We start from the raw sequence: 19,837 nt of genomic DNA on the forward strand, positions 1-19,837 counted from the left end.
CTCGGCGCTTGCTCTGCGCTCTGGCCAATCTGAGGTCGCAGAGAGAACGTGGTGAGAGCGCCTTCCTAGTGGAATGGGGGGGGGGGGGCTTAAGAGACAAAAGACACTTAAGATTGCCCTGAGCCACGTTTCACAAGTCCGGCTCGTGCACCAGTTGCCCCATAACTACAGTTCCGTATTTTTCCATATCGTATTAATCTAAAGAGAGAAATAAGTACATTTATAAGTAAGACCAGCAAGCAGAAGTATTAAGGGTCCTTTCACACTTGTGCGTATATTCAAGTGCACATGAGTTCCGCAGTAATATTGTTTTGGGTTTAAATAAGGTTTGCGGGGAATTTGTTTTCTACTTTGACCCACCGTTGAGTAGCCTATCGATCAAACTTAAGAAATCAATTATTCGGCTGCAAACTTAACCTAAACCCAAAACATGATAATACGCAACTCATGCGGACTTGCATATACGCACAAGTGTGACGGGGGTGTAAAACACAGTGTGACAAATGCAAATTGTGGACTATTTAAGGACTGATACATTATAATTGCAGGAATTGGGATGCATACTGAAAAGTCATACCAGTATAGCTTACGTGCTTTAGAAAAGGATAGTAAGGGTTACTGATTGTTCTTCGGACTAATAAATGAACTGCAGGCGGTGGCATTTGCCTTTGCATACACAAATAATTCAGCCCATATCTCACTGGACTGCCATTCTTTTGTCACTGCACATCTCTCTTTGATGCATTTCAATCATTTAACAGTGGTTTTCAACTAAATTATGACACTGCGATTTCCACTAACCGCCTACTTTGGGCACGTCAGTGTGACCGCGCGGGAAAATTTGCCACGATGATTTCCGCCAACGTGCCGAAGTCCAGTTAGATTTGAACTTTAACAGCGGGATAAGTAATCAAGGATCAAGCCATATTGATTTGATTGTATGGATGACATCTGTGCGTACTTCAATTTTGTCGGGTTTCGCCTAAAAATTGTAATAATACTGTAATTCGTACATAGCGGCATGAGGACATATTTGATGTAAATAAAAAAAACACACATGTATTTCGAAGAATTGATACTAATGTCGTTGAATGCCAAGGTCGATTCCAAAGTCAAAACAGGATATGAAAGAACAAAAATAAAAAATAAAAACTATTATTCGGTATACCATACTTTGTGTGTTAAGTCATTTGTTCAACATTCCTGGACGCGTAGATTTTATAATGAAGGCGATCTTTTTTGCCAATTGTTATTCGCACACTCGTTGGGGTTCCCAGAGGATGCCATCCATAGAAACAAATCGACATGGAAATCTATTCAATCTAAACTAGATCTGAGTAAATGATTGTTAAGGTCTTGTTTAAGATCTCGGTTTCTTCTCGGTTGCTGCACACTTCTCTTCAGCAGCTACCTTCCACCGTCCGTTCGCCATTTAGCAAGTCGCTGTAAACAAAGGTGGAAAGACAAAGACAAAAGTTGATTAAAGTTGATTAAAGCGATGACATGTACCCTCCGAAGAAGAATGATTGGTTCGTTGTACATTGAATCAAACAACCAAAAATTCACATATTTTCTATTGATTGGTTTTCAACCAATCATTATCTCTAGGTTGTTCCTTTTATTTTTTTCTCTCTCTGTTATTCTCTATTGTCATTTGTTCATCTATCATTCGCTTGGACCGATGCAATGGCCGAGTGGGTAGAGTGTTCGCCTTGCACACGGTAGGTCGTGAGTTCGAACCCCGGCCGGGTCATACTTTAGAAATGGTACATATTGCTTTCTCTGATTAGCACTCAGCATTTGGGAAAGAGTATGGAAGTTAAACACATCACTACCAGTGGACTAGCCCCCTGCTGTAGTGACTTGCACAAAGTTGTGTGGCCCAAGGGCTGAGAATCGGAGATGGGCGCCGCCATATGTTCCACTAAGTGGCGCGGGAAGACTTTAACTTAACTTTATAATTCGCTTCGTAATTCATTTGATATTTGCATTAGAGATTAGTCATATATGTGTTACTTTGATACTTATTACAGTCATTATGCTACCTTTCAATTGATATTCATCTATGTGTTATCATTTTTCAGTTATGTTTATTCACTTTGGGTTTATCATCATTATTTGTTATCGTTGATATTTTGGAATACCAAGCAACATGAAAGATTCGCACATGACATATTGGTCTTCATCTATCCCAACACAAATTAATGTATTCTTGCATTACTATCACTGTGTATATTTCTTGATATGTTGCGAAACAAAAATAGATAGATAAAATGGTGGATAGGAACTAGTCCAATCTTTTGGGAACGGACTTGAAATATATACGTTTGGTGTTTCTTTAGTTTCAAAGGCGTCAAACAATGCCTACCGATGATTGCCCTTCATAAAAATGACGTAGCAAATTAAGTCACTCACCCGTTTCACAGATGAAACGGTTCCGCTTCTTGTTGCAGTTGACCACAGCCCACTCCTTGCGAACACGGTGGATGATGACGCAATCCCGGAGCTTGTGGTGCTTTGGCGGGTTGTCGACTCGGTGCCAGTTACTGTAGTCGCCATTGTTGAAAGCCGTGCCGTCACTCCACATGAAGGACGTCTCGGTGTGACGGTCTTTTAATCCAATCCAAAAGTTCCTGTGCACGTGGAAGGAAGTAGATAATAAAAGACAAAAGGGGAACCTATCTAGAACCTAATATCACGCTTATTGTATAGAAGTCAAGCCCTTCAAAAGTTATAAAGAATTACGTTTTTGTAATCTAGTTAAGCCACTTTTATACTCTGGTTTTATATCCTGTTCTTTTATCTCTGTTCTTTGCAATTAGCCTTTCGGGCAGGAATTTGCAATAAAGTTATAATTATTTAATCCGTTTGAAGTACCAATTGCCATGATTGTGAAACATCTAGATGTATGAAACAAACCTTCTTGCCAGATTATTGATGATATAATCTTCAATCCACTCTTGTTTGGCAGAGTCCTTGACTGTGACCAGCCTCATTCCGCGAGTCTCACAGAATCGCTCGGCACTGGTGTAGTCAGTTTTGTCGATTGCCCGTGAGAACCAGTGACAGCGGTTGTCGTACATAGCAAAATTGCCACCAGCCGGGAAGGTTGAGAAGCGAACGTGACAGGTTGGATCTGGAATCACTAGAGAATGCACAAGATTCGGAAACAATAAATCAAGATCCCATACCTTCGTGCAAAATGAGGAGTACATAATCATGTATTATAGATTTCTCGGCAAAATGGTAATCTCCAAGCAGATCTACACGGTGCCAAAAATGTATATGCTAGCCAGAGAAGCTCCAGACAGCCAGATAAGCTGGATCTTCTCTGGCTAGCATATACGATTTTTGGCACCGGGTTGATCTGCTTGGAGATTAACAATGAACGCAATCATGTCCATGTCTATGTCTGAAATGGATAGCAAATCGGTTAGAACTTGGTTGTGAATAAGTCAGCAGTAGTCTTGGCGTGATTGGGTGTCAGATTTGACTGTCAACCACACCACTGCTGATGCTTATTTAATCCCATTCTCTTGCCTACTAATTAATTATTTAAAAAAAATGGTAATGTTAGAGTTGGTGTCTGTGTATGTATGTGTGTGTGTGTGTGTGTGTGTTTGTTTCCAGAAGGTGAATTATCCATTAGCAGTGCTCACGTGACTTACCATTGCAGGTTGGAACACCTGACCAGGTGGCGTTCTTCTGACACGTGACCGTACACTGCGCGGCCTCGTACCCAGGATCACACGTGACCTTCACCACGTCCTGGTAAGAGTTGTCACTGGAGTTCAGTGCACCGTTGTCTGGTACAATCAGTGGTGGGCACTCAACAACTGAAACGACGCAGATTGATATGTAAGTATGCATCTTATAAAATCTAAATCTAATTAATATCTACACGAAGTAGAAGTGTGTGTGTGTGGTTTGTGTGTGTGTGTGCGTGTGTGTGTGCGTGTGTGTGTGTGTGTGTGTGTGTGTCAACGTTCAACGTGCGCGTTCTGAGAACGCCTTAACTTGAATAAAGAGAGTTGATCTTGAGCATTGTGAAGACGTATATCATTTAGCTCCGTGTTGTGTCTTGTTCTCCGTCGTTCGTCTTCTCCGTAACCGTCGCTGGCAATATCCAGAACATTAGGGACAACGACTACACTCATTCCCTACACAAGATTTATAAACGTTTCAGCAAATCATCATCATGTTTTAGTATTAACGTCATCATTTAGCCCTTACTAAATTTGGTGTTTTTTGTAACCCCTTCAGCTAGCCTCTTTAGCTCCCAGGCTACGACCTCAGGCTAGGTCCAATTAGCCCTCAGATTAACACATCAATTATCTAACGTAATGATAAGCGCTTCGTAAAATGTATTCTAGCGCATTCGTTGTGAATTGTGGGTGGCCAATGACCGCAGCGCTAGCTAACTTTTAACTTATAAAACCTCTTACCACAGTCTGGGGGAGGGGCATCACTCCAACTTGCATCTGATTGACAGACACGTTCCCAGGGCGTGGCCAAGAATCCGTATTCACATTCAAACGTGGCGACCGAACCGATGGAGTAGTTGGAGATAACCAGGGTGCCAGGAACATTAGGAGGGTCCAGCAAAACACAGGTAAACAACTCTGAAATTATAAGCAGGAGTGAAGACATGAACAGACATTAGATTGATTGGATGATCTTGTCGACATGCCGTATTGAGCAACTTTCCTGGTTTATATCAAGATATTTGGTCTGGGGGAATACGTATTCAAACTTTTTGTTATCATTTGAGTATTGATACTGGCAAGCTTAGGAGACATGCAAAACAGCATAAACCGTGTAAAATGTTAGAATTGAATGATTTTGGTTGACGCTCTGCAATTAGAAACATTAGAGTCAGTGCCACTCTTCTTTCAATCGAATAAGGACGGTACAAAAAGTTACTGTGTGCAAAAGAACGTATAAATACTGTGAGTCGTATATGATGGAAGACGAAACACAATTCATTTCAAATTCTCCCTTCAACGATCAAGAAAGAGAGGAGCAATTTAAAAGAGTCCATCGTATTCCATCCTATTCACGCTGACAGATGAGAAGAAAACTACCCTCTACTTAGCATTAGAGAACCCACAAATTACAGAAAAACTACGATCTTTCGTCTTCCAGTGTCTCGCAAAAAAGGGTGCTCCCAATAGGTTATAACTAAGAGTCAATATCTAGACTAGAGAAGTCACATGCTATATTGTTCTCCACTCTCTTTCGGTCCTTTTCACATTATATTCGCTTGCAATTAGCCTCCAGGCAGGGATTTTCAATAAACTCTCCTCATCCATTGTAGTTGTAAGTACAGGTTAATAAGTAAATGCCTCGTAAGTACATGTACGGAGTTTTGTGTACTAAGCACACCTTCTATCTGTTCAGTATACTCCTGGACGGCGCGGATCGACACATTTGCAATCGATAACCTCCCAGTTACCAGTACATCATACAGGCAGGCTTGGTTGTCGCCACACACATCCTCAGCAGCGGCCTGAAACACATTTCATCAAGTCATATTAACATTACCACATTGAAAGGTATTAATGGGTAGTTTTACATTCTTACAATGATATTCTTTTTCAGGATATTATATACCCTGGTGGAATTATGTCGGTAAATGTGACACAAAGTTAACAACATTAACCTGGAACTCTGGCGTCACCGGTGGTGTTTCAAAACTAGGGATGAACCCAACGTCGGAGAAACCGCTGTAGCTTTCTCCTGGTCCGTAGGAGAAGAGAGAGTCCTCTTCATCAATCATCCCTGTATGGAATGATGATATATAATATTTTTCGTAACCATTTTTGTAGTACTAAAAGTACTGTCCCTCATTCCATATGTAGATTTAAAAACAACTTATTCTTGTTAAACGATTAGCTATCTTAAAGTGCTGACAATTCATTAAAGACACACAGATGCTAATGGTTATATATATATGTGCAGGAGCAAAACTTGTTTACACCTGGGTGCGCTATCTAAAACAACAACACATCGTGAATTCGAGTATGGACAGAGACACTAACTACTAATTATGCAAGCTGAGGGCCGCTGAGATGTTATAAACCTGATTCTAACATCTATTTTGGCTGCCGGCCTAGTTGAACCTAAATCGTTTTACGACAATACCGTGAATCAGGGTCAGCCTAGTTTCTGATGAGGCAATAAACCAGTGGGTTTGAGACGGATACAAAACAGCAAAGAACGAAAGCAATACTGAACAAAGATCAAGGGATCTTAGCAGAGTTTAATTTGACGTCAGTTTATTCCCAGCTGTTTAAAGACTACTACAAATCCAAGGGGACTCTGCAGCAAATAATGAAGTATAATTGAAAATATGATGAAAATGCGAACGCAAACTCACACAGCAATCCAAACTGGTAGTGGATATCCTGTATGCTGCTATCCGAGGAAACGACAACGCCACCTGGCGTGGTCAGGTCATCTGCAGGGTCCGCATTCCACTTCCCCAGCAAACCCACAGTTTTACCTCTGAAGCGAAGTGGAAGCGTCACGGCGATGGACAGCATGTCCTGCTCAGCGCGAACTGCCACACTTATGCCGGAGTGGAAGGAGACTCGAGCTTCACTGGAAGTCTCCGAAGTCACCACGAAACCTGCATACAACATATTTGTTAAATTTCTACTGACCTTATATAGTACTTACATGTTTGTCTTGTGTTTGTAAACGTCTTTATATATACGTATATAGTACATTATATAGTCACCAGAGTAAGTCATTTGCATTTGTAGCAGCCGTCGGCTTGGCTGTATGTATATATAAACGTATACTGAAGCAAATAAATCGAACCAGGTCGGTACAGAGTAACGAGGTAACCAATCTAAAGTACCAGTGAAATCTTGGACGGTTAGTTCTTGGAAGTCAGTCAGTTGACCATCGACCAGGATGTCCATAGTGCGTACTTCATTCAGCTGCACCTGTGCAGTTTCCGATGCGTTTTCCTTCATCGCCAAAGAAGTGAGGATTGTTGCGTTCACCACAGAACCTTCAAAGTAAAAGTAAAAGCCGGTCATATCTATGCGCCTAACAACAAGCTATATTACTAAATGTATGAAACAAAATCTATATAGACAAGAGAAGAGAAGTACAGAGCCTTACGTATGTCTACTTCATCAATACACACAGAGAAAGTATTTTGTAACATTTGAAATACAACATGACAATTTAACATAAACAATGTATTTAATGGTAATGATGAATTCTTGTAAGACCTTTTCGTGATGTTGGGAACTTTCTATGCCCCCCAAGCCCCCTCCCCAAGATACAAACTCTTGGAATCACGGAAAATGTATGGACTGGTTTTATATCAATTGTTGTTGAATATTTTACGCTCATATGAGGAAAAATGAATTAAGTCTTACCATCTTGGATGAGCTGTTCCATGCGGGCCTGTAAGCGGAATTCTCCGTTGTTCACATCCAGCAGCAGGAATTCCCCAGCGCCATTAAAGGTGTACGAGAAGCCATCCAGGGTTAGGAAATGGGGGTCACCCCATGTCCATCCTGCGATATCGGGAGAAGACATTTTCATATTAAATGATAACATTAAATCTGGCTTCAAAGTATGAAAGATACGATGAACTTTGTTCTGGTTCTGCTGCTTTCACGTAACACGAGGCTAGGGGTCAAAAATCTTGTCATCTCGAGGTCCCATCATGACCTACTTACATACTTGATATTGATATAATCCTCTTAGTCATTATTGAGTTATAGTGCTGAACCCCACACACGGACGCGCGAATTCTTCCGGAACCATAACCTTCTCGACAGAAGAATGATCATTATGGTAATAAGAGAATAGCGGTTATTCTAGACAATATGTGTGATAATTAAAACCTTGAAATTATCATACGAAGTCAGAGATTCCGTGTACATTTGGACCTCCGTTTAATTTTATCCTCGGGTATGTAACTTACTAGTGCCTATATACCATGAAACAGCAAATGAAAGGTTTAGAAATATATTCTGTAAAGTAAACTATATTAAGGGACATGTAATGCTAATGATAAATCACCTGGCCAGGGAAATACGTAACCAGCCCCATCGTTGGCTGGCCTTAGCTCAAAGTATAGGTTGCAGTTGCTGGACAACTTGCAGCAAACGTTCCAGGGATAAATGTCAGCTCCGTAGTGACTGTTGCAGTCAAATGAAAACATTGTAAATTTGTTAGAGGTTTTATTTCATGCATGACCAGTTAACATCTGATTTAATAACTATGATATGAGGAAAACAAAAAGGCTCATTTTCAAACTCATGTCCAAATGACAATTGAAACGAAATACACATATACGATATTGTAAAATGGTACAAAATGTTTAGCCTTTTTTCATGTTTCTACATGCATTACTGCGGGATTGACTTCTTCTTTAAAGGCATTTGATTATCGATAGACCCACGTTTTAGATAATGAGTAGGTTTTGTGATTTTACGAAAGAATTTGTTTCTGGTTTGAGATTTTTCGAAAGCTTTAGGGATTGTGGTATCTGTTTCAGACAGCCTGTTTCTAATAAAGCGACGGATAAATAGATGGAAATGAGTCTGCATGCTATCATCATTAACGAAATAGTCAGGTAGATATCGGTAAGGCGTGGACTCTAGTATGCTTTTACAGATACGGTGGATCGCAATGTTACATCTCCCACCGAAGTTTCGACGATGCATGTATCCTGTCTGCTGTCCCTCGTCCCGGTCCATCTAACACTGGACGCCTACGTTCAGTATAGCAACACTGCTGGCCAGACCCCTGGGACCTAGAAAATAAGAGACGCTATGATGGTTAGCGTTTAAAATCAGGCTATAAGCAACTTTCAAATCAAGACAGAATTTTCATAATCCTCAGGTGAACATAAACATCGTTAAGATTGCAAGGACGCATGATTGACGAGGAAAATCTAGAATAGCCGTCTTTGCTAAGACAAGACTCTCATCCTTTGGACAAACTGATACTTTATTTGCATACATATTTATGATTACCCAGTCTTAGATAAAGGTTAACATTATTTGGCAAAGGTTTGAAGAAGCTTCAACTTTGATATACAGTATACTTACGTTTGTCCAATTGACAGCACACAATGGTGAGCTCCAGGATGGTAGAGGCAGTTCCTGGGGCTTGTTGAAGTAGGAACACACGCTGGGTCCGCCTGAAAGGATCCTGTATCCTCCCGGGCTTGGAACAATGTGCGCGGACATGGGAAATCCCTGGACAGTTCTTGAAGAAAGTCGGGAAGCAGTCTATCTTCATCGTACCACGATTGACACAATGCTGGTGCTGTAGTTTGTACTGCCAGGTATGTCGATATTTCTCCATACAGCACCCTGGAAGTATGGGAATATATTTGAAGTTAAAGTAGCCCTTTAAAAATACAAGTAAAAGCAATGCCACTGTATATATATAGAATTTCCCATACGCTTTGTTGTATGTTCAAGTCGCTCGTAAAGATTGTGGTTACAATTTTACCTAGAGTTCCAATGTCCCGCAGATACAGAGAGAGCGCCAGTTTTCACAGCAGCGACCGGTATCCACCCGTCTGCAGTAGAAATGGTGTAACTGCCCGTATTTGGAATATTGGTGCCTAGTTGTGCAACGGTGTCCCAGGTCCCGGTTGTCTCATCGAATGCATGTAAGCGCACATTAACTGTATTGCCATCGATGCTGGATGCATGCCACTCGATTGTAATGGTTTCATCAGAATTTTCAGTAATTTCCAAATCTGCTACAAGTCGGTCTGGATCAACTGAAAAATTAATAGTAAATTTTGCATATGATACAAAATAATTTAATGGAGGTGTTAATGGGATTGTGGTATAGCTTTGCTGTTTAACAGTTACATTCTAAAATGAGGCAGCAATTTCATTTTCTATTCATCAAACTCTCCGATATTTCATATCAATAAATTAAAGAATCATCAGAGACAATCGTATATGGTACAATGAACCAGTGTCATTTACCCTACTGTTTATGATACAGCATAATATCGATAATGATAACGGTATACGTGCTGCAATATAGCATTATCTTGCATAACATTGGGCAATGCCATTACTTCTCACGTACCTGATGTGTACACAGTTTGATGGTCGTATGTACTTCCCCCATCCACGGAGAGTAGTAACGTGACTCTGCTAGGAACAGCGAGAAACGGCGAGATGCACGTTGCCGTGAAGTTACCGTCAATCCAACCTGATACCTGAGAAGTGAAATGTTATTAACAAACATCTTCTTGGTTATTACGTTCCGAGGACAAGTCAGTCGTGGAACTCAGCCTATCTTTTTCCTGTCATTGCACATGTAAACACAGAGTCCTCTTCAGAATTTGATGCAATTCACGGATTTTTTTTCTTCTTCATCTTTTTATTTACTTTAGCATCCTCAGTTTGTTGTACAATCTCACTTTTTGCATAGTTGATTTCTTGAATACAAATGCTGTCTGCCTGAATGAGTCGACCGTCATAGATAGAGGAACCCAAAAGCATTTCTATAGACACATCGGTGACGCTCAGTTTAAATTTAATTCATTCTCCATTGTAATACTTGTACCTTTATTTCAACTGGTGTCAACCCACCACCAACATCAACGGACCGTGCAACTCTAATTTTCTTCATTCATTCAATGTCTTTCTCACATGCTAGAAATTTGAAGAGCAGGATGACGACAATCTCATCACAAAAAGAAATGATTTATGATACGCAGGTAATGGAAAACAAGTTAGTGGTGAAGAAGATGAAATACGAACCGGATCCTTGTCCCCAAACTTGCACCGGATGTTGACACTTGCATCTTCAAAGCAGATTCCGGATATCGAAATCTTTGTTCCACCCAACATTGTGCCGAAGAATGGGAAGATGGCGATTGTCCCTGTCGTAGAAAAAAATCATGCTTTCAATCTAGTGTGTATGTCTCATCACGACCTCTTTGACAGACGCAACCACCGCCAAGGATTTAATACTGCCTTTCCGATAACAGGCAGTTGAAAGACAGTCTAATTATGCATGACATATTCACGACTGACCAGATGATAGTGAAAGGGCCAGGGTTTTCAACACAAAGTCACTAGCAAACAGCTAGTGGTACATGTATGGATACAATACAGCAGATTGAGAAGGTTAAGTTTTACGTACCGTCCGTATGACATCCGCCGTCCCGAATAACGGCGCTGTCAATGCGGAATACCCAGCGGCCTGGGATGTTGACATTTGATGTTGTCTCTATGTCCACAATGGCGTCAGTTCGCGATGCAGGTACAGAAAAGTACTGCATACCATTTCCAGCATTGAAACCAACCTGTAACAGAAAATACACCATCAATTAAGACAATACTTAGTAAGTATGAAATGATAAGCCAGTACGTGATAGGTAGAAAAACGTATCACTGGAAAAAAACCAAGACCGTGCATCATAGCAAGTACAAGTGTAATGCATTTAATTTTGTGTGCACAGAAATATCTGAAGAGTATGTTATTGTGGAAAAAGACTACGTGTATTTTTGGGGTACTCATGCATTTAAACCCCCCTCCCCCCCCCCCTCCCTTCCCCTAACACACACATATCAGATAATACAAATAAGATAGAATAGTTGACCTAAGTATGGAAAAAGCTAGAGTTATTATATGCCACAAACACTGTGAAATTGGGTTATATTGCACAAGAATCTAGCCTAGTGTATGTTTTTTAACATGCAACTTCAACTAAGAAATCTAATAGACTTTTTTGAATTAAACAAAAAATGCATAATTGTAATTTTACAGTGGCCGTCTTGAAGAGTGTCTATTTGTTGGAAAGTGTCACGACATTTATAGAAGAAAATGACTAACACCAATTTTCGAACGTCTTATGTGGATTTTAAGAAATATTTACTTACCTGGGCTGCTATTCCTCCCAAACCTGTCCTCGGGTCTCCTCCACTGTCGGTCCCAGAGGTCCACGTGATGTCTCCGTAGTTAAAAATGGCAAAGCCGTATCTGCCATTCGACACCAGGACTGCCTGGAAAGTGTTTCTCTTCAGAACGGAAGAAAAGAAAGGTGCCGTCACACTTCTTACATCATGAGTGAACATGTTTTATCCTGATGTGCCCGTCTTTGACAACAAGTCATCAACAATTCACCATAATTTTTCACCCTTATGTTTTTCATGGAAGGCGTCAGCTAATTAAACGTCATCAGTAGAATATACCACATCGGTGCTGTACAGCCTGACTAATTTGATATTAATGTTCCTACCCAATACGTCATAACAAAATCATAAATATCGTAACTATGACTCTACTGTGCATATAATAGTTGCATTATGTTGGTTTTTAAATCTGGAATTCGATATGTATTAAAATCATAACTAGAAATACATTGTTGCCTGTGCTCCAGTAAAAAGACACTTCGTGCCATGTCGCAATGAAGACCCATGTGGCATGGAAGTTAGGAAGTTCAGGGAAGGCTGTGATGATATCTGTTGTGGCGCGTTCAAGAATGCTACTGTCAGTTGTCTCACGATACATCACATGCCCTCCTAGCCATGTAATTACATCGGCCCAGAAGGGAGCTATCAAACGTCTGCCGTCTCCAAGAGGAAAGGGATCAGGGGTGTACTGCCATAGCTCGTCCAGAAGAGATATCACTCCATTGGTGTTTACCTGTAAACCAATGGGCATGTGAAAGTTGTCTGCGAGTGAAATTCAATATATATTCTTCCCTTTCACAGTCAAAATGCCACGGAGTTCGGACCCCTAAGTCAATTAGAAAACATAATACTTAACACCTATTTCCACACTAAACTCATGTATAAACGATTACTCTTCGGCTAGAGGCGTCCCTTGGATTTGACGTAAAATAAAGGTCCAGTATTTTGGGGAGAACCACACCTTTCGCAGGTTAAAGAACTCAACAATTAAAGTAGAAAACCTTCCCGGTGTGGGTGGGCATAATAAGTCCGTCCAGATATGCAAGTTTTACTCTGCAGTGCAGCACATAGCTGATGTGTAACGCCATGAGAAGGTTTACCGGGTACGCAATACAAAGTCGTACGTAAAAAGCCAGCAATATTTATATGCTCACGGAATACATGCATGAGCACACTAGTTCAATAGTCTATTCATATTGTCAGGGGCATAACCATTGACAACATTTTGAAGCAAAAGAAATATTCATGCGTATTCACCCATAGAGAGTTGTGTAAACGGTCGAAGTAAGGCAGTGATGTGGATATTGATATCATCTCTCCTCCCTCATCGTTTCGTGGAGCCACTGTATCACCCGCCAATCGTCCGTATGGGTACAACACATGGCTCATTTCCTGAGATGCAAAATATCATCACGGGTAAATGAAGACCAATTCAGAGAGGTAGGAAATTTCCAATTAACCTAATATGTAATAGTTGCATTGTACACATATTTTCTATCAGCATACACAAATCCTAATGAATTGTTCAACATTATGTCCAACATTGTAAACACAAGAGTAGTGTCGTAAATTCAAGCGTCCAGACAGGCTTCAGTTAAACGACTTTCAAGTAGTTTAGAAACCCAATTTGGCGTGATAGTACCACGCACACGCGCACACACACAAACACACATAGACACATACAAATTAACAAATAAACACACGGTCACACAAACACGCAAACGAACCAAAACAGGGTAAAAGACATGAGTCGCCAACGAGTACAGGAGTTACAGTGTAAAGAAAGAGGATGGAGAGCGAGCTGTTACCCCGTGGAAATAGGAACGAGAGGGTTCATTGCCAATCCATGTGGAGGGCACTAGGTGCCATTGGTGTGAAGGGCAAGAGAAGGAGGGAAACAGCTAAAAAGCTATCAAAAGAAGCGGAGAAGGAGTCCCGCTGGTTGTGGTTCAGAAGTGGGGACAAACAGTGGAAGACTCTCGGCTAGCAGTACCTGGCCAGTACTGCTGCCCCGCCTCCCGGAAAAGGTACTACTGAAAGGGGGCGAAACCACCAGTGAAGGGAGGAAGCAGCTGAAGAAGCCTAGAGGCAGTCGTCACATCACACTGTATTACGTAAGGTAAACGATTGCAAGGTGTCTGGAATTTTCCATTACTGTTATTCAATATCATATAGTTGTCTTTGTTCATTCAACTCACCAAATCTGGCGCCGACAGTAGCGACTGTGCTGTGGTCTAACAGAAAAAAAAATGGGAAAGACAACCTACTATTTCCTAGGTCTGACATACTTCTGTATGTGCATTAAATGAAGGAATAAAGATATTGTCAGTTGCAAATTTGTACACACACAATGTCTTTCCTACTTAGTAAATCTATGCCTTCCTGACAACAATGTGTACATCTTAATGACAGGTAAAAGATGTGTTGATAGAGCTAGTTTATTGCAACTGACAGGTAGCGTCAAACTTTCTACAGACGTCGTTAGGTTAAATAATTCTAAGTGAAAGGGGACAAACGATGAATTACTCTTGAGCAACTTCATACTTGGAGAAGAAATAACAAAGCGTTATAAATCAGAGTTCCACGGCCCCAACTATCGGTAAATGATGACAAACTCTTCGAGTGAAATATTGCAAATGTTTCTCATTTCATATGCAAATAAGATATTTAAATATGCAAATAAGATCCTAGAAAAGTCATTGGAAACAATGACATAAGTTGCAAGATAAACGATACTTTAATAACATCTCTAGTCATGCCTTCTAAGGTCTAAGGGTTCTCCCCAAACAACGGAACAACGGCGCTGCGCCGGTATACTCCTAGCTCTGCGCCGGTATACTCATTTTCAAATTTAGGGTGTTTCTTCCCTATTTTCTTGGATAATTTGGCAAAAATTCATGAAAATACGCAGAATTCTGGGCCGAGCGGCGTCACTTTTTCCGTTGGCATTGTCTGTAAAAACTTGTGAATGGATCGGATACTCGAAAAACAATGGACCATTTCGCTACAACGCCGGTGACAAAAGAATCTATTGTTTGCAAATGAAAAACAGCATTATTAAGGTAACATAATCATCAAAATACTGCCGTTAATAGTTTCATAAGTATATATCGCGATATTTCAAACGCCTTTTTAGCAACCACAAACTTTGATAAACAAAACCGCAACCTGCCTTTACTCATAGAATCCATGCCAATGCGTTTTCGTCGTGACTTTAATAATCTCATGAAAAAATGCATTGGCTAAAATTTGCAATGACACAAGGTTAACGATCTACTCATTTGAACTAGATGTAACTCACCGGTACAGTCGATCTGTCTAATGACGTCGTGGGGTTAACCTCAGGCTGTATCCGACGTGGAATAAACATTAAGTTCTTTTTAACAAATATGGTTGTGCTACCGGACACTTGTCTAAAAAAATCTTTACAAGATATAAGATCCTTTGACTACCAAAAACGTCTATTTCAAATAGCCGTCCTTTTTTAGGGGTCAATAAAATAACTGCACTCCTCCCTCAATGTCACAGATGCTTACTTTTGACTTCGATAATTGGTTTTAGAATCACATTTTCAAAAGCAAATCAGATTAATTTGGTTCCTTCTTACGATCGTCTTATAAATAAAGTACCCTGTTCAAAAGTACTTTCAAATTTAACAATAGCTAATTAGAATAAGCGCCTCATTATTTCAACTTACCTGCAGAGTAGTTGTTATGATCGTAGGCTTCCTTGTAGTCTGTGTATGGAAAATAATATTGATCATGATATCAACAATGGTCAGTTTGCAAAGGTTTTTTACTGAAGTCCTTACTCAACTTTTCTCCGTGCCGTTGTCGCCTCCTAAGGTTACAAGGTTAACAATATGCTCATTGGAATAGTTGTAACTCACCGGTACAGTCGAACTGTCTACTGAGGTCGTTGGGTAAACTTCAGGCTGTAACCAACGTATAACAAAAATTTTTTTCAACAAACGTTATTGTGTGAACTGACATTTGACGATGTGTACAAGATATAAGATTCTTTGAATACCAAAACAGTCTATCTAAAATTGTCGTCCTTGCTTACAGGGTCTATACAATATCTGCGCCCTGCCTAAAATGTCAGAGATGCTTACTATTTGCTTTAATAACTTGTTTAAAAACTGGATTTTCTAATTATGCTTTGGTCATTCAAAAGCTACTCAGATTATTTTGGTTGCTTCCTGCGATCGTCGTATAAATAAAGTACCTTGTTTAAAAGTATTTTCAAATTAAACAAGTATATATCTAATTCGAATTAACGCTTATTATTTCAACTTACCTGCAGAGTAGTTTTTATGGTCATAGGGTTCCTTGTAGTCTGTGTATGAAAAAATAATATTGATCATGATATCAACAATGATCAGTTTGCAAAAGTTTGTTACTTGTCATTACTCAACCTTTCTCCGTGCTGTTGTCCTCTCCTAAGGTTACACGGTTTACGATCTGTTCATTTGGAATAGTTGAAACTCACCGGTACAGTCGAACTGTCTACTGAGGTCGTTGGGTTAACTTCAGGCTGTGACCAATGTAGAACAAAATATGTTTTCAACAAAAGTTATTGTGTAAAATAGAATTTGACGATGTGTATAACCTTACAAGACTTAGGATCGTTTGACCACCAAAACAATCTATTTAGAATCGTCGTCCTTACTTACGGGTCTATACAATAACAGCGCCCTGCCCAAAATGTCATAGATGCTTACTATTGACCACAATAAACTGTTTAAAAACTGGATTTTTTAATGATGTACTGGTAATTCAAAAGCAAATCAGATTGATTTGGTTTCTCCTTGTGATCGTCTTAAAAATAATGTACCTTCTTAAAAAGTACTTTCAAATTTAACAATATCTAATTATAATTACGTTTCATTATTCCAACTTACATGCAGAGTGGTTGATCTGGTCGTAGGGTTCCTTGTAGTCTGTGTATGAAAAATACTATAGATCATGATATCAACAATAGTCAGTTTGCAAAGCTTTGCCACTTGTCATTACTCAACTTTTCCCCGTCCTGTTGTCGCCTAAGGTTACCAGGTTAACAACATGCTCATTGGAATAGTTGTAACTCACCGGTACAGTCGAACTGTCTACTGAGGTCGTTGGCTTAACTTCAGGCTGTAACCAACATAGAACAAATTTTTTTTGAACAAAAGTTATTGTGTTAACTGACATTTGACGATGTGTATAACCTTACAAGAAATAGGATTGTTTCACCACCAAAACAGTCTATTTGAAATCGTCGTCCTTCTTTATTGGGTCTATACAATATCTGCGCCCTGACAAAAATGTCATTGATGCTTACTATTGACTTCAATAAACTGTTTAATAACCGGATATTTAAATGATGTATTGGTCATTCAAAAGAAAATGAGATTCATTTGGTTTCTCCTTTTGATCGTCTTATGAATAGTCCTTTGTTTGAAATTACTTTCAATTAAACTAGTATATATCTAACCAGAATTAGCAGTTCGTTATTTCAACTTACATGCAGGGTAGTTTTTATGGTCGTCGGGTTCCTTGTAGTCTGTGTATAGAAAATGATATAGATCATGATATCAACAATGGTCAGTTTGCAAAGGTTTGTTACTTGTCATTACTCAAACTTAACTTTCTCGGTACTGTTGTCGCCTCCTAAGGTTACAATGTCAACGATTTGCTTAATATTAGGAATAGTTGTAACTCACCGCTACAGTCGAACTGACTACTGAGGTCGTTGGGTTAACTTCAGGCTGTAACCAACATACAACGATTTTTTTTTCAACAAAAATTATTGTGTGAACTGACATTTGACGATGTGTAAAACTGTACAAGATATGGGATTCTTTGAATACTAAAATAGTTTATTTAGAATTGTCGTCCTTGCTTACAGGGTCTATACAATATCTGCGCCCTGCCCAAAATGTCAGATATGCTTACTATTAGCTTCGATAATTTGTATAAATACCGAATTTTCAAATGATGTTTTGGTCGCTTAAAGGAAATCAGATTCATATGGTTTCTCACGCCCTTGTGATCGTCTTATGCATAAAGAACCTTGTTTAAAAGTACTTTGATTCAAATTTAACAATATCTAATTAGTACTAGCGCGTTATTATTCCAACTTACATGCAGAGTGGTTGTTCTAGTCGTCGGGTTCCCTGTAGTCTGTGTATGGAAAATAATATTGATCATGATTTAAACAATGGTCAGTTTACAAAGTTTTGTTACTTGTCCTTACTCAACCTTTCTCCGTGCTGCTGTTGCCTCATATAGCTAAAGGTTACAAGGTTTACGATCTGCTTATTAGGAATAGTTGTAACTCACCGGTACAGTCGAACTGTCTACTGAGGTCGTTGGCTTAACTTCAGGCTGTAACCAACATAGAACATAATGTTTTTTTAACAAAAGTTATTGTGTTAATTGACATTTGACGACGTGTATAACCTTACAATAAATAGGATTGTTTGACCACAAAAACCGTCTATCTAAAATCGTCGTCCTTTTTTACGGGGTCTATACAATATCTGCGCCCTGCCAAAAATGTCACTGATGCTTACTATTGACCTCAATAAACTGTTTAAAACCGGTTTTTTAAATGATGTATTGGTCATTCCAAAGAAAATGATATTCATTTGGTTTCTCCTTTTGATCGTCTTATGAATAAAGTCCTTTGTTTAAAATTACTTTCAAATCTAACTAGTATATATCTAACCAGAATTAGCAGTTCGTTATTTCAACTTACATGCAGGGTAGTTTTTATGGTCGTCGGGTTCCTTGTAGTCTGTGTTAGGAAAATAATATTGATCATGATATGAACATTTGTCATTACTCAAACATAACTTTCTCTGTACTGTTGTCGCCTCCTAAGGTTGCAAGGTTAACGATCTGCTTATTAGGAATAGTTGTAACTCGTCGGTACAGTCGAACTGTCTACTGAGGCTGTTGGGTTAACTTCAGGCTCAGATGCTTACTATTAACTTCAATATGCTGATTAAAGAACAGATTTTCAAATGAAGCATTAATCGTTTGAATTAAAATCAGATTGATTTGGCTTCTGCTTGTTATCGTCTTATAGAATAAAGTAACTTTTTCAAAAGAATTTTCAAATTGAACACTTTTTGATTCGAATTAGCACTTCATTATTTCAACTTACCTGCAGAGTAGTTTTTATGGTCGTCGGTAGAGTCGATCTGTCTACTGAGGTCGTTGGGTTAACTTCAGGCTGTAACCAACATAGAACAAAATGTTTTTGAACAAAAGTTATTGTGTTAACTGACATTTGACGATGTGTATAACCTTACAAGAAATAGGATTGTTTGACCACCAAAACAGTTTATTCAAAATCGTCGTCCTTTCTTACGGGGACTATAAAATAATTGCGCCCTGCCCAAAATGTCACAGATGCTTACGATGTGTTTTGAGAAACTGTTTATAAACCGGATGTTCAAATGATGTATTGGTCGTTTAAAAACAAATCAAATTGATTTGGTTTCTCCTTGCGATCGTCTAATAAATAAAGTCCCTCTTTTAAAAGTACTTTCAAACTTAACAATATCTATTTCGAATTAGCACTTTATTATCTCGACTTACATGCAGAGTGGTTGATCTGGTCGTGGGGTTCCTTGTAGTCTGTGTATGGAAAATAGTATTGATCATGATAACAACAATAGTCAGTTTGCAAAGTTTTGTTACTTGTCACCATTCAACCTTTCTCCGCGCGGTTGCCCCCTCGTAAGGTTACAAGGTTAACGATCTGTTAATTTGGAATAGTCGTAACTCACCGGTACAGTCGAACTGTCTACTGAGGTCGTTGGGTAAACTTCAGGCTGTAACCAACGTATAACAAAATTATTTTTTTCAACAAAAGTTATTGTGTGAACTGACATCTGACGATGTGTAAAATTTTACAAG

General features: G+C 39.3%; 1 protein-coding gene and 1 long non-coding RNA gene across 2 annotated transcripts; both read right to left on the bottom strand.

Annotated features, from left to right (window-relative positions):
- Nucleotides 1-1,270: 1,270 nt before the first annotated feature.
- Nucleotides 1,271-16,867, bottom strand: LOC136441175 (sushi domain-containing protein 2-like). The gene is made up of 23 exons (XM_066437301.1): nucleotides 16,831-16,867; nucleotides 15,229-15,273; nucleotides 14,126-14,161; nucleotides 13,185-13,319; nucleotides 12,376-12,660; nucleotides 11,895-12,032; nucleotides 11,155-11,317; nucleotides 10,770-10,891; nucleotides 10,090-10,222; nucleotides 9,493-9,769; nucleotides 9,084-9,350; nucleotides 8,678-8,785; nucleotides 8,050-8,168; nucleotides 7,398-7,538; nucleotides 6,866-7,021; nucleotides 6,380-6,631; nucleotides 5,663-5,781; nucleotides 5,386-5,509; nucleotides 4,446-4,622; nucleotides 3,669-3,836; nucleotides 2,920-3,145; nucleotides 2,416-2,633; nucleotides 1,271-1,443 (listed from the first exon to the last, which is right to left on the bottom strand). Exons 4-23 carry the CDS (start codon nucleotides 13,314-13,316, stop codon nucleotides 1,433-1,435), a joined length of 3,336 nt encoding a protein of 1,111 aa, XP_066293398.1. The 5' UTR covers nucleotides 13,317-13,319; nucleotides 14,126-14,161; nucleotides 15,229-15,273; nucleotides 16,831-16,867; the 3' UTR covers nucleotides 1,271-1,432.
- Nucleotides 16,868-18,668: 1,801 nt separating this feature from the next.
- On the bottom strand, nucleotides 18,669-19,755 carry LOC136441187 (uncharacterized). The gene is made up of 4 exons (XR_010756862.1): nucleotides 19,708-19,755; nucleotides 19,517-19,555; nucleotides 19,080-19,148; nucleotides 18,669-18,707 (listed from the first exon to the last, which is right to left on the bottom strand). It is a non-coding gene; the product is annotated as an uncharacterized lncRNA (long non-coding RNA).
- Between the last annotated feature and the right edge of the window lie 82 nt (nucleotides 19,756-19,837).

Source organism: Branchiostoma lanceolatum, chromosome 9, assembly GCF_035083965.1.
Source record: "Branchiostoma lanceolatum isolate klBraLanc5 chromosome 9, klBraLanc5.hap2, whole genome shotgun sequence".
NCBI classification, from domain to species: Eukaryota; Metazoa; Chordata; class Leptocardii; order Amphioxiformes; family Branchiostomatidae; genus Branchiostoma; species Branchiostoma lanceolatum.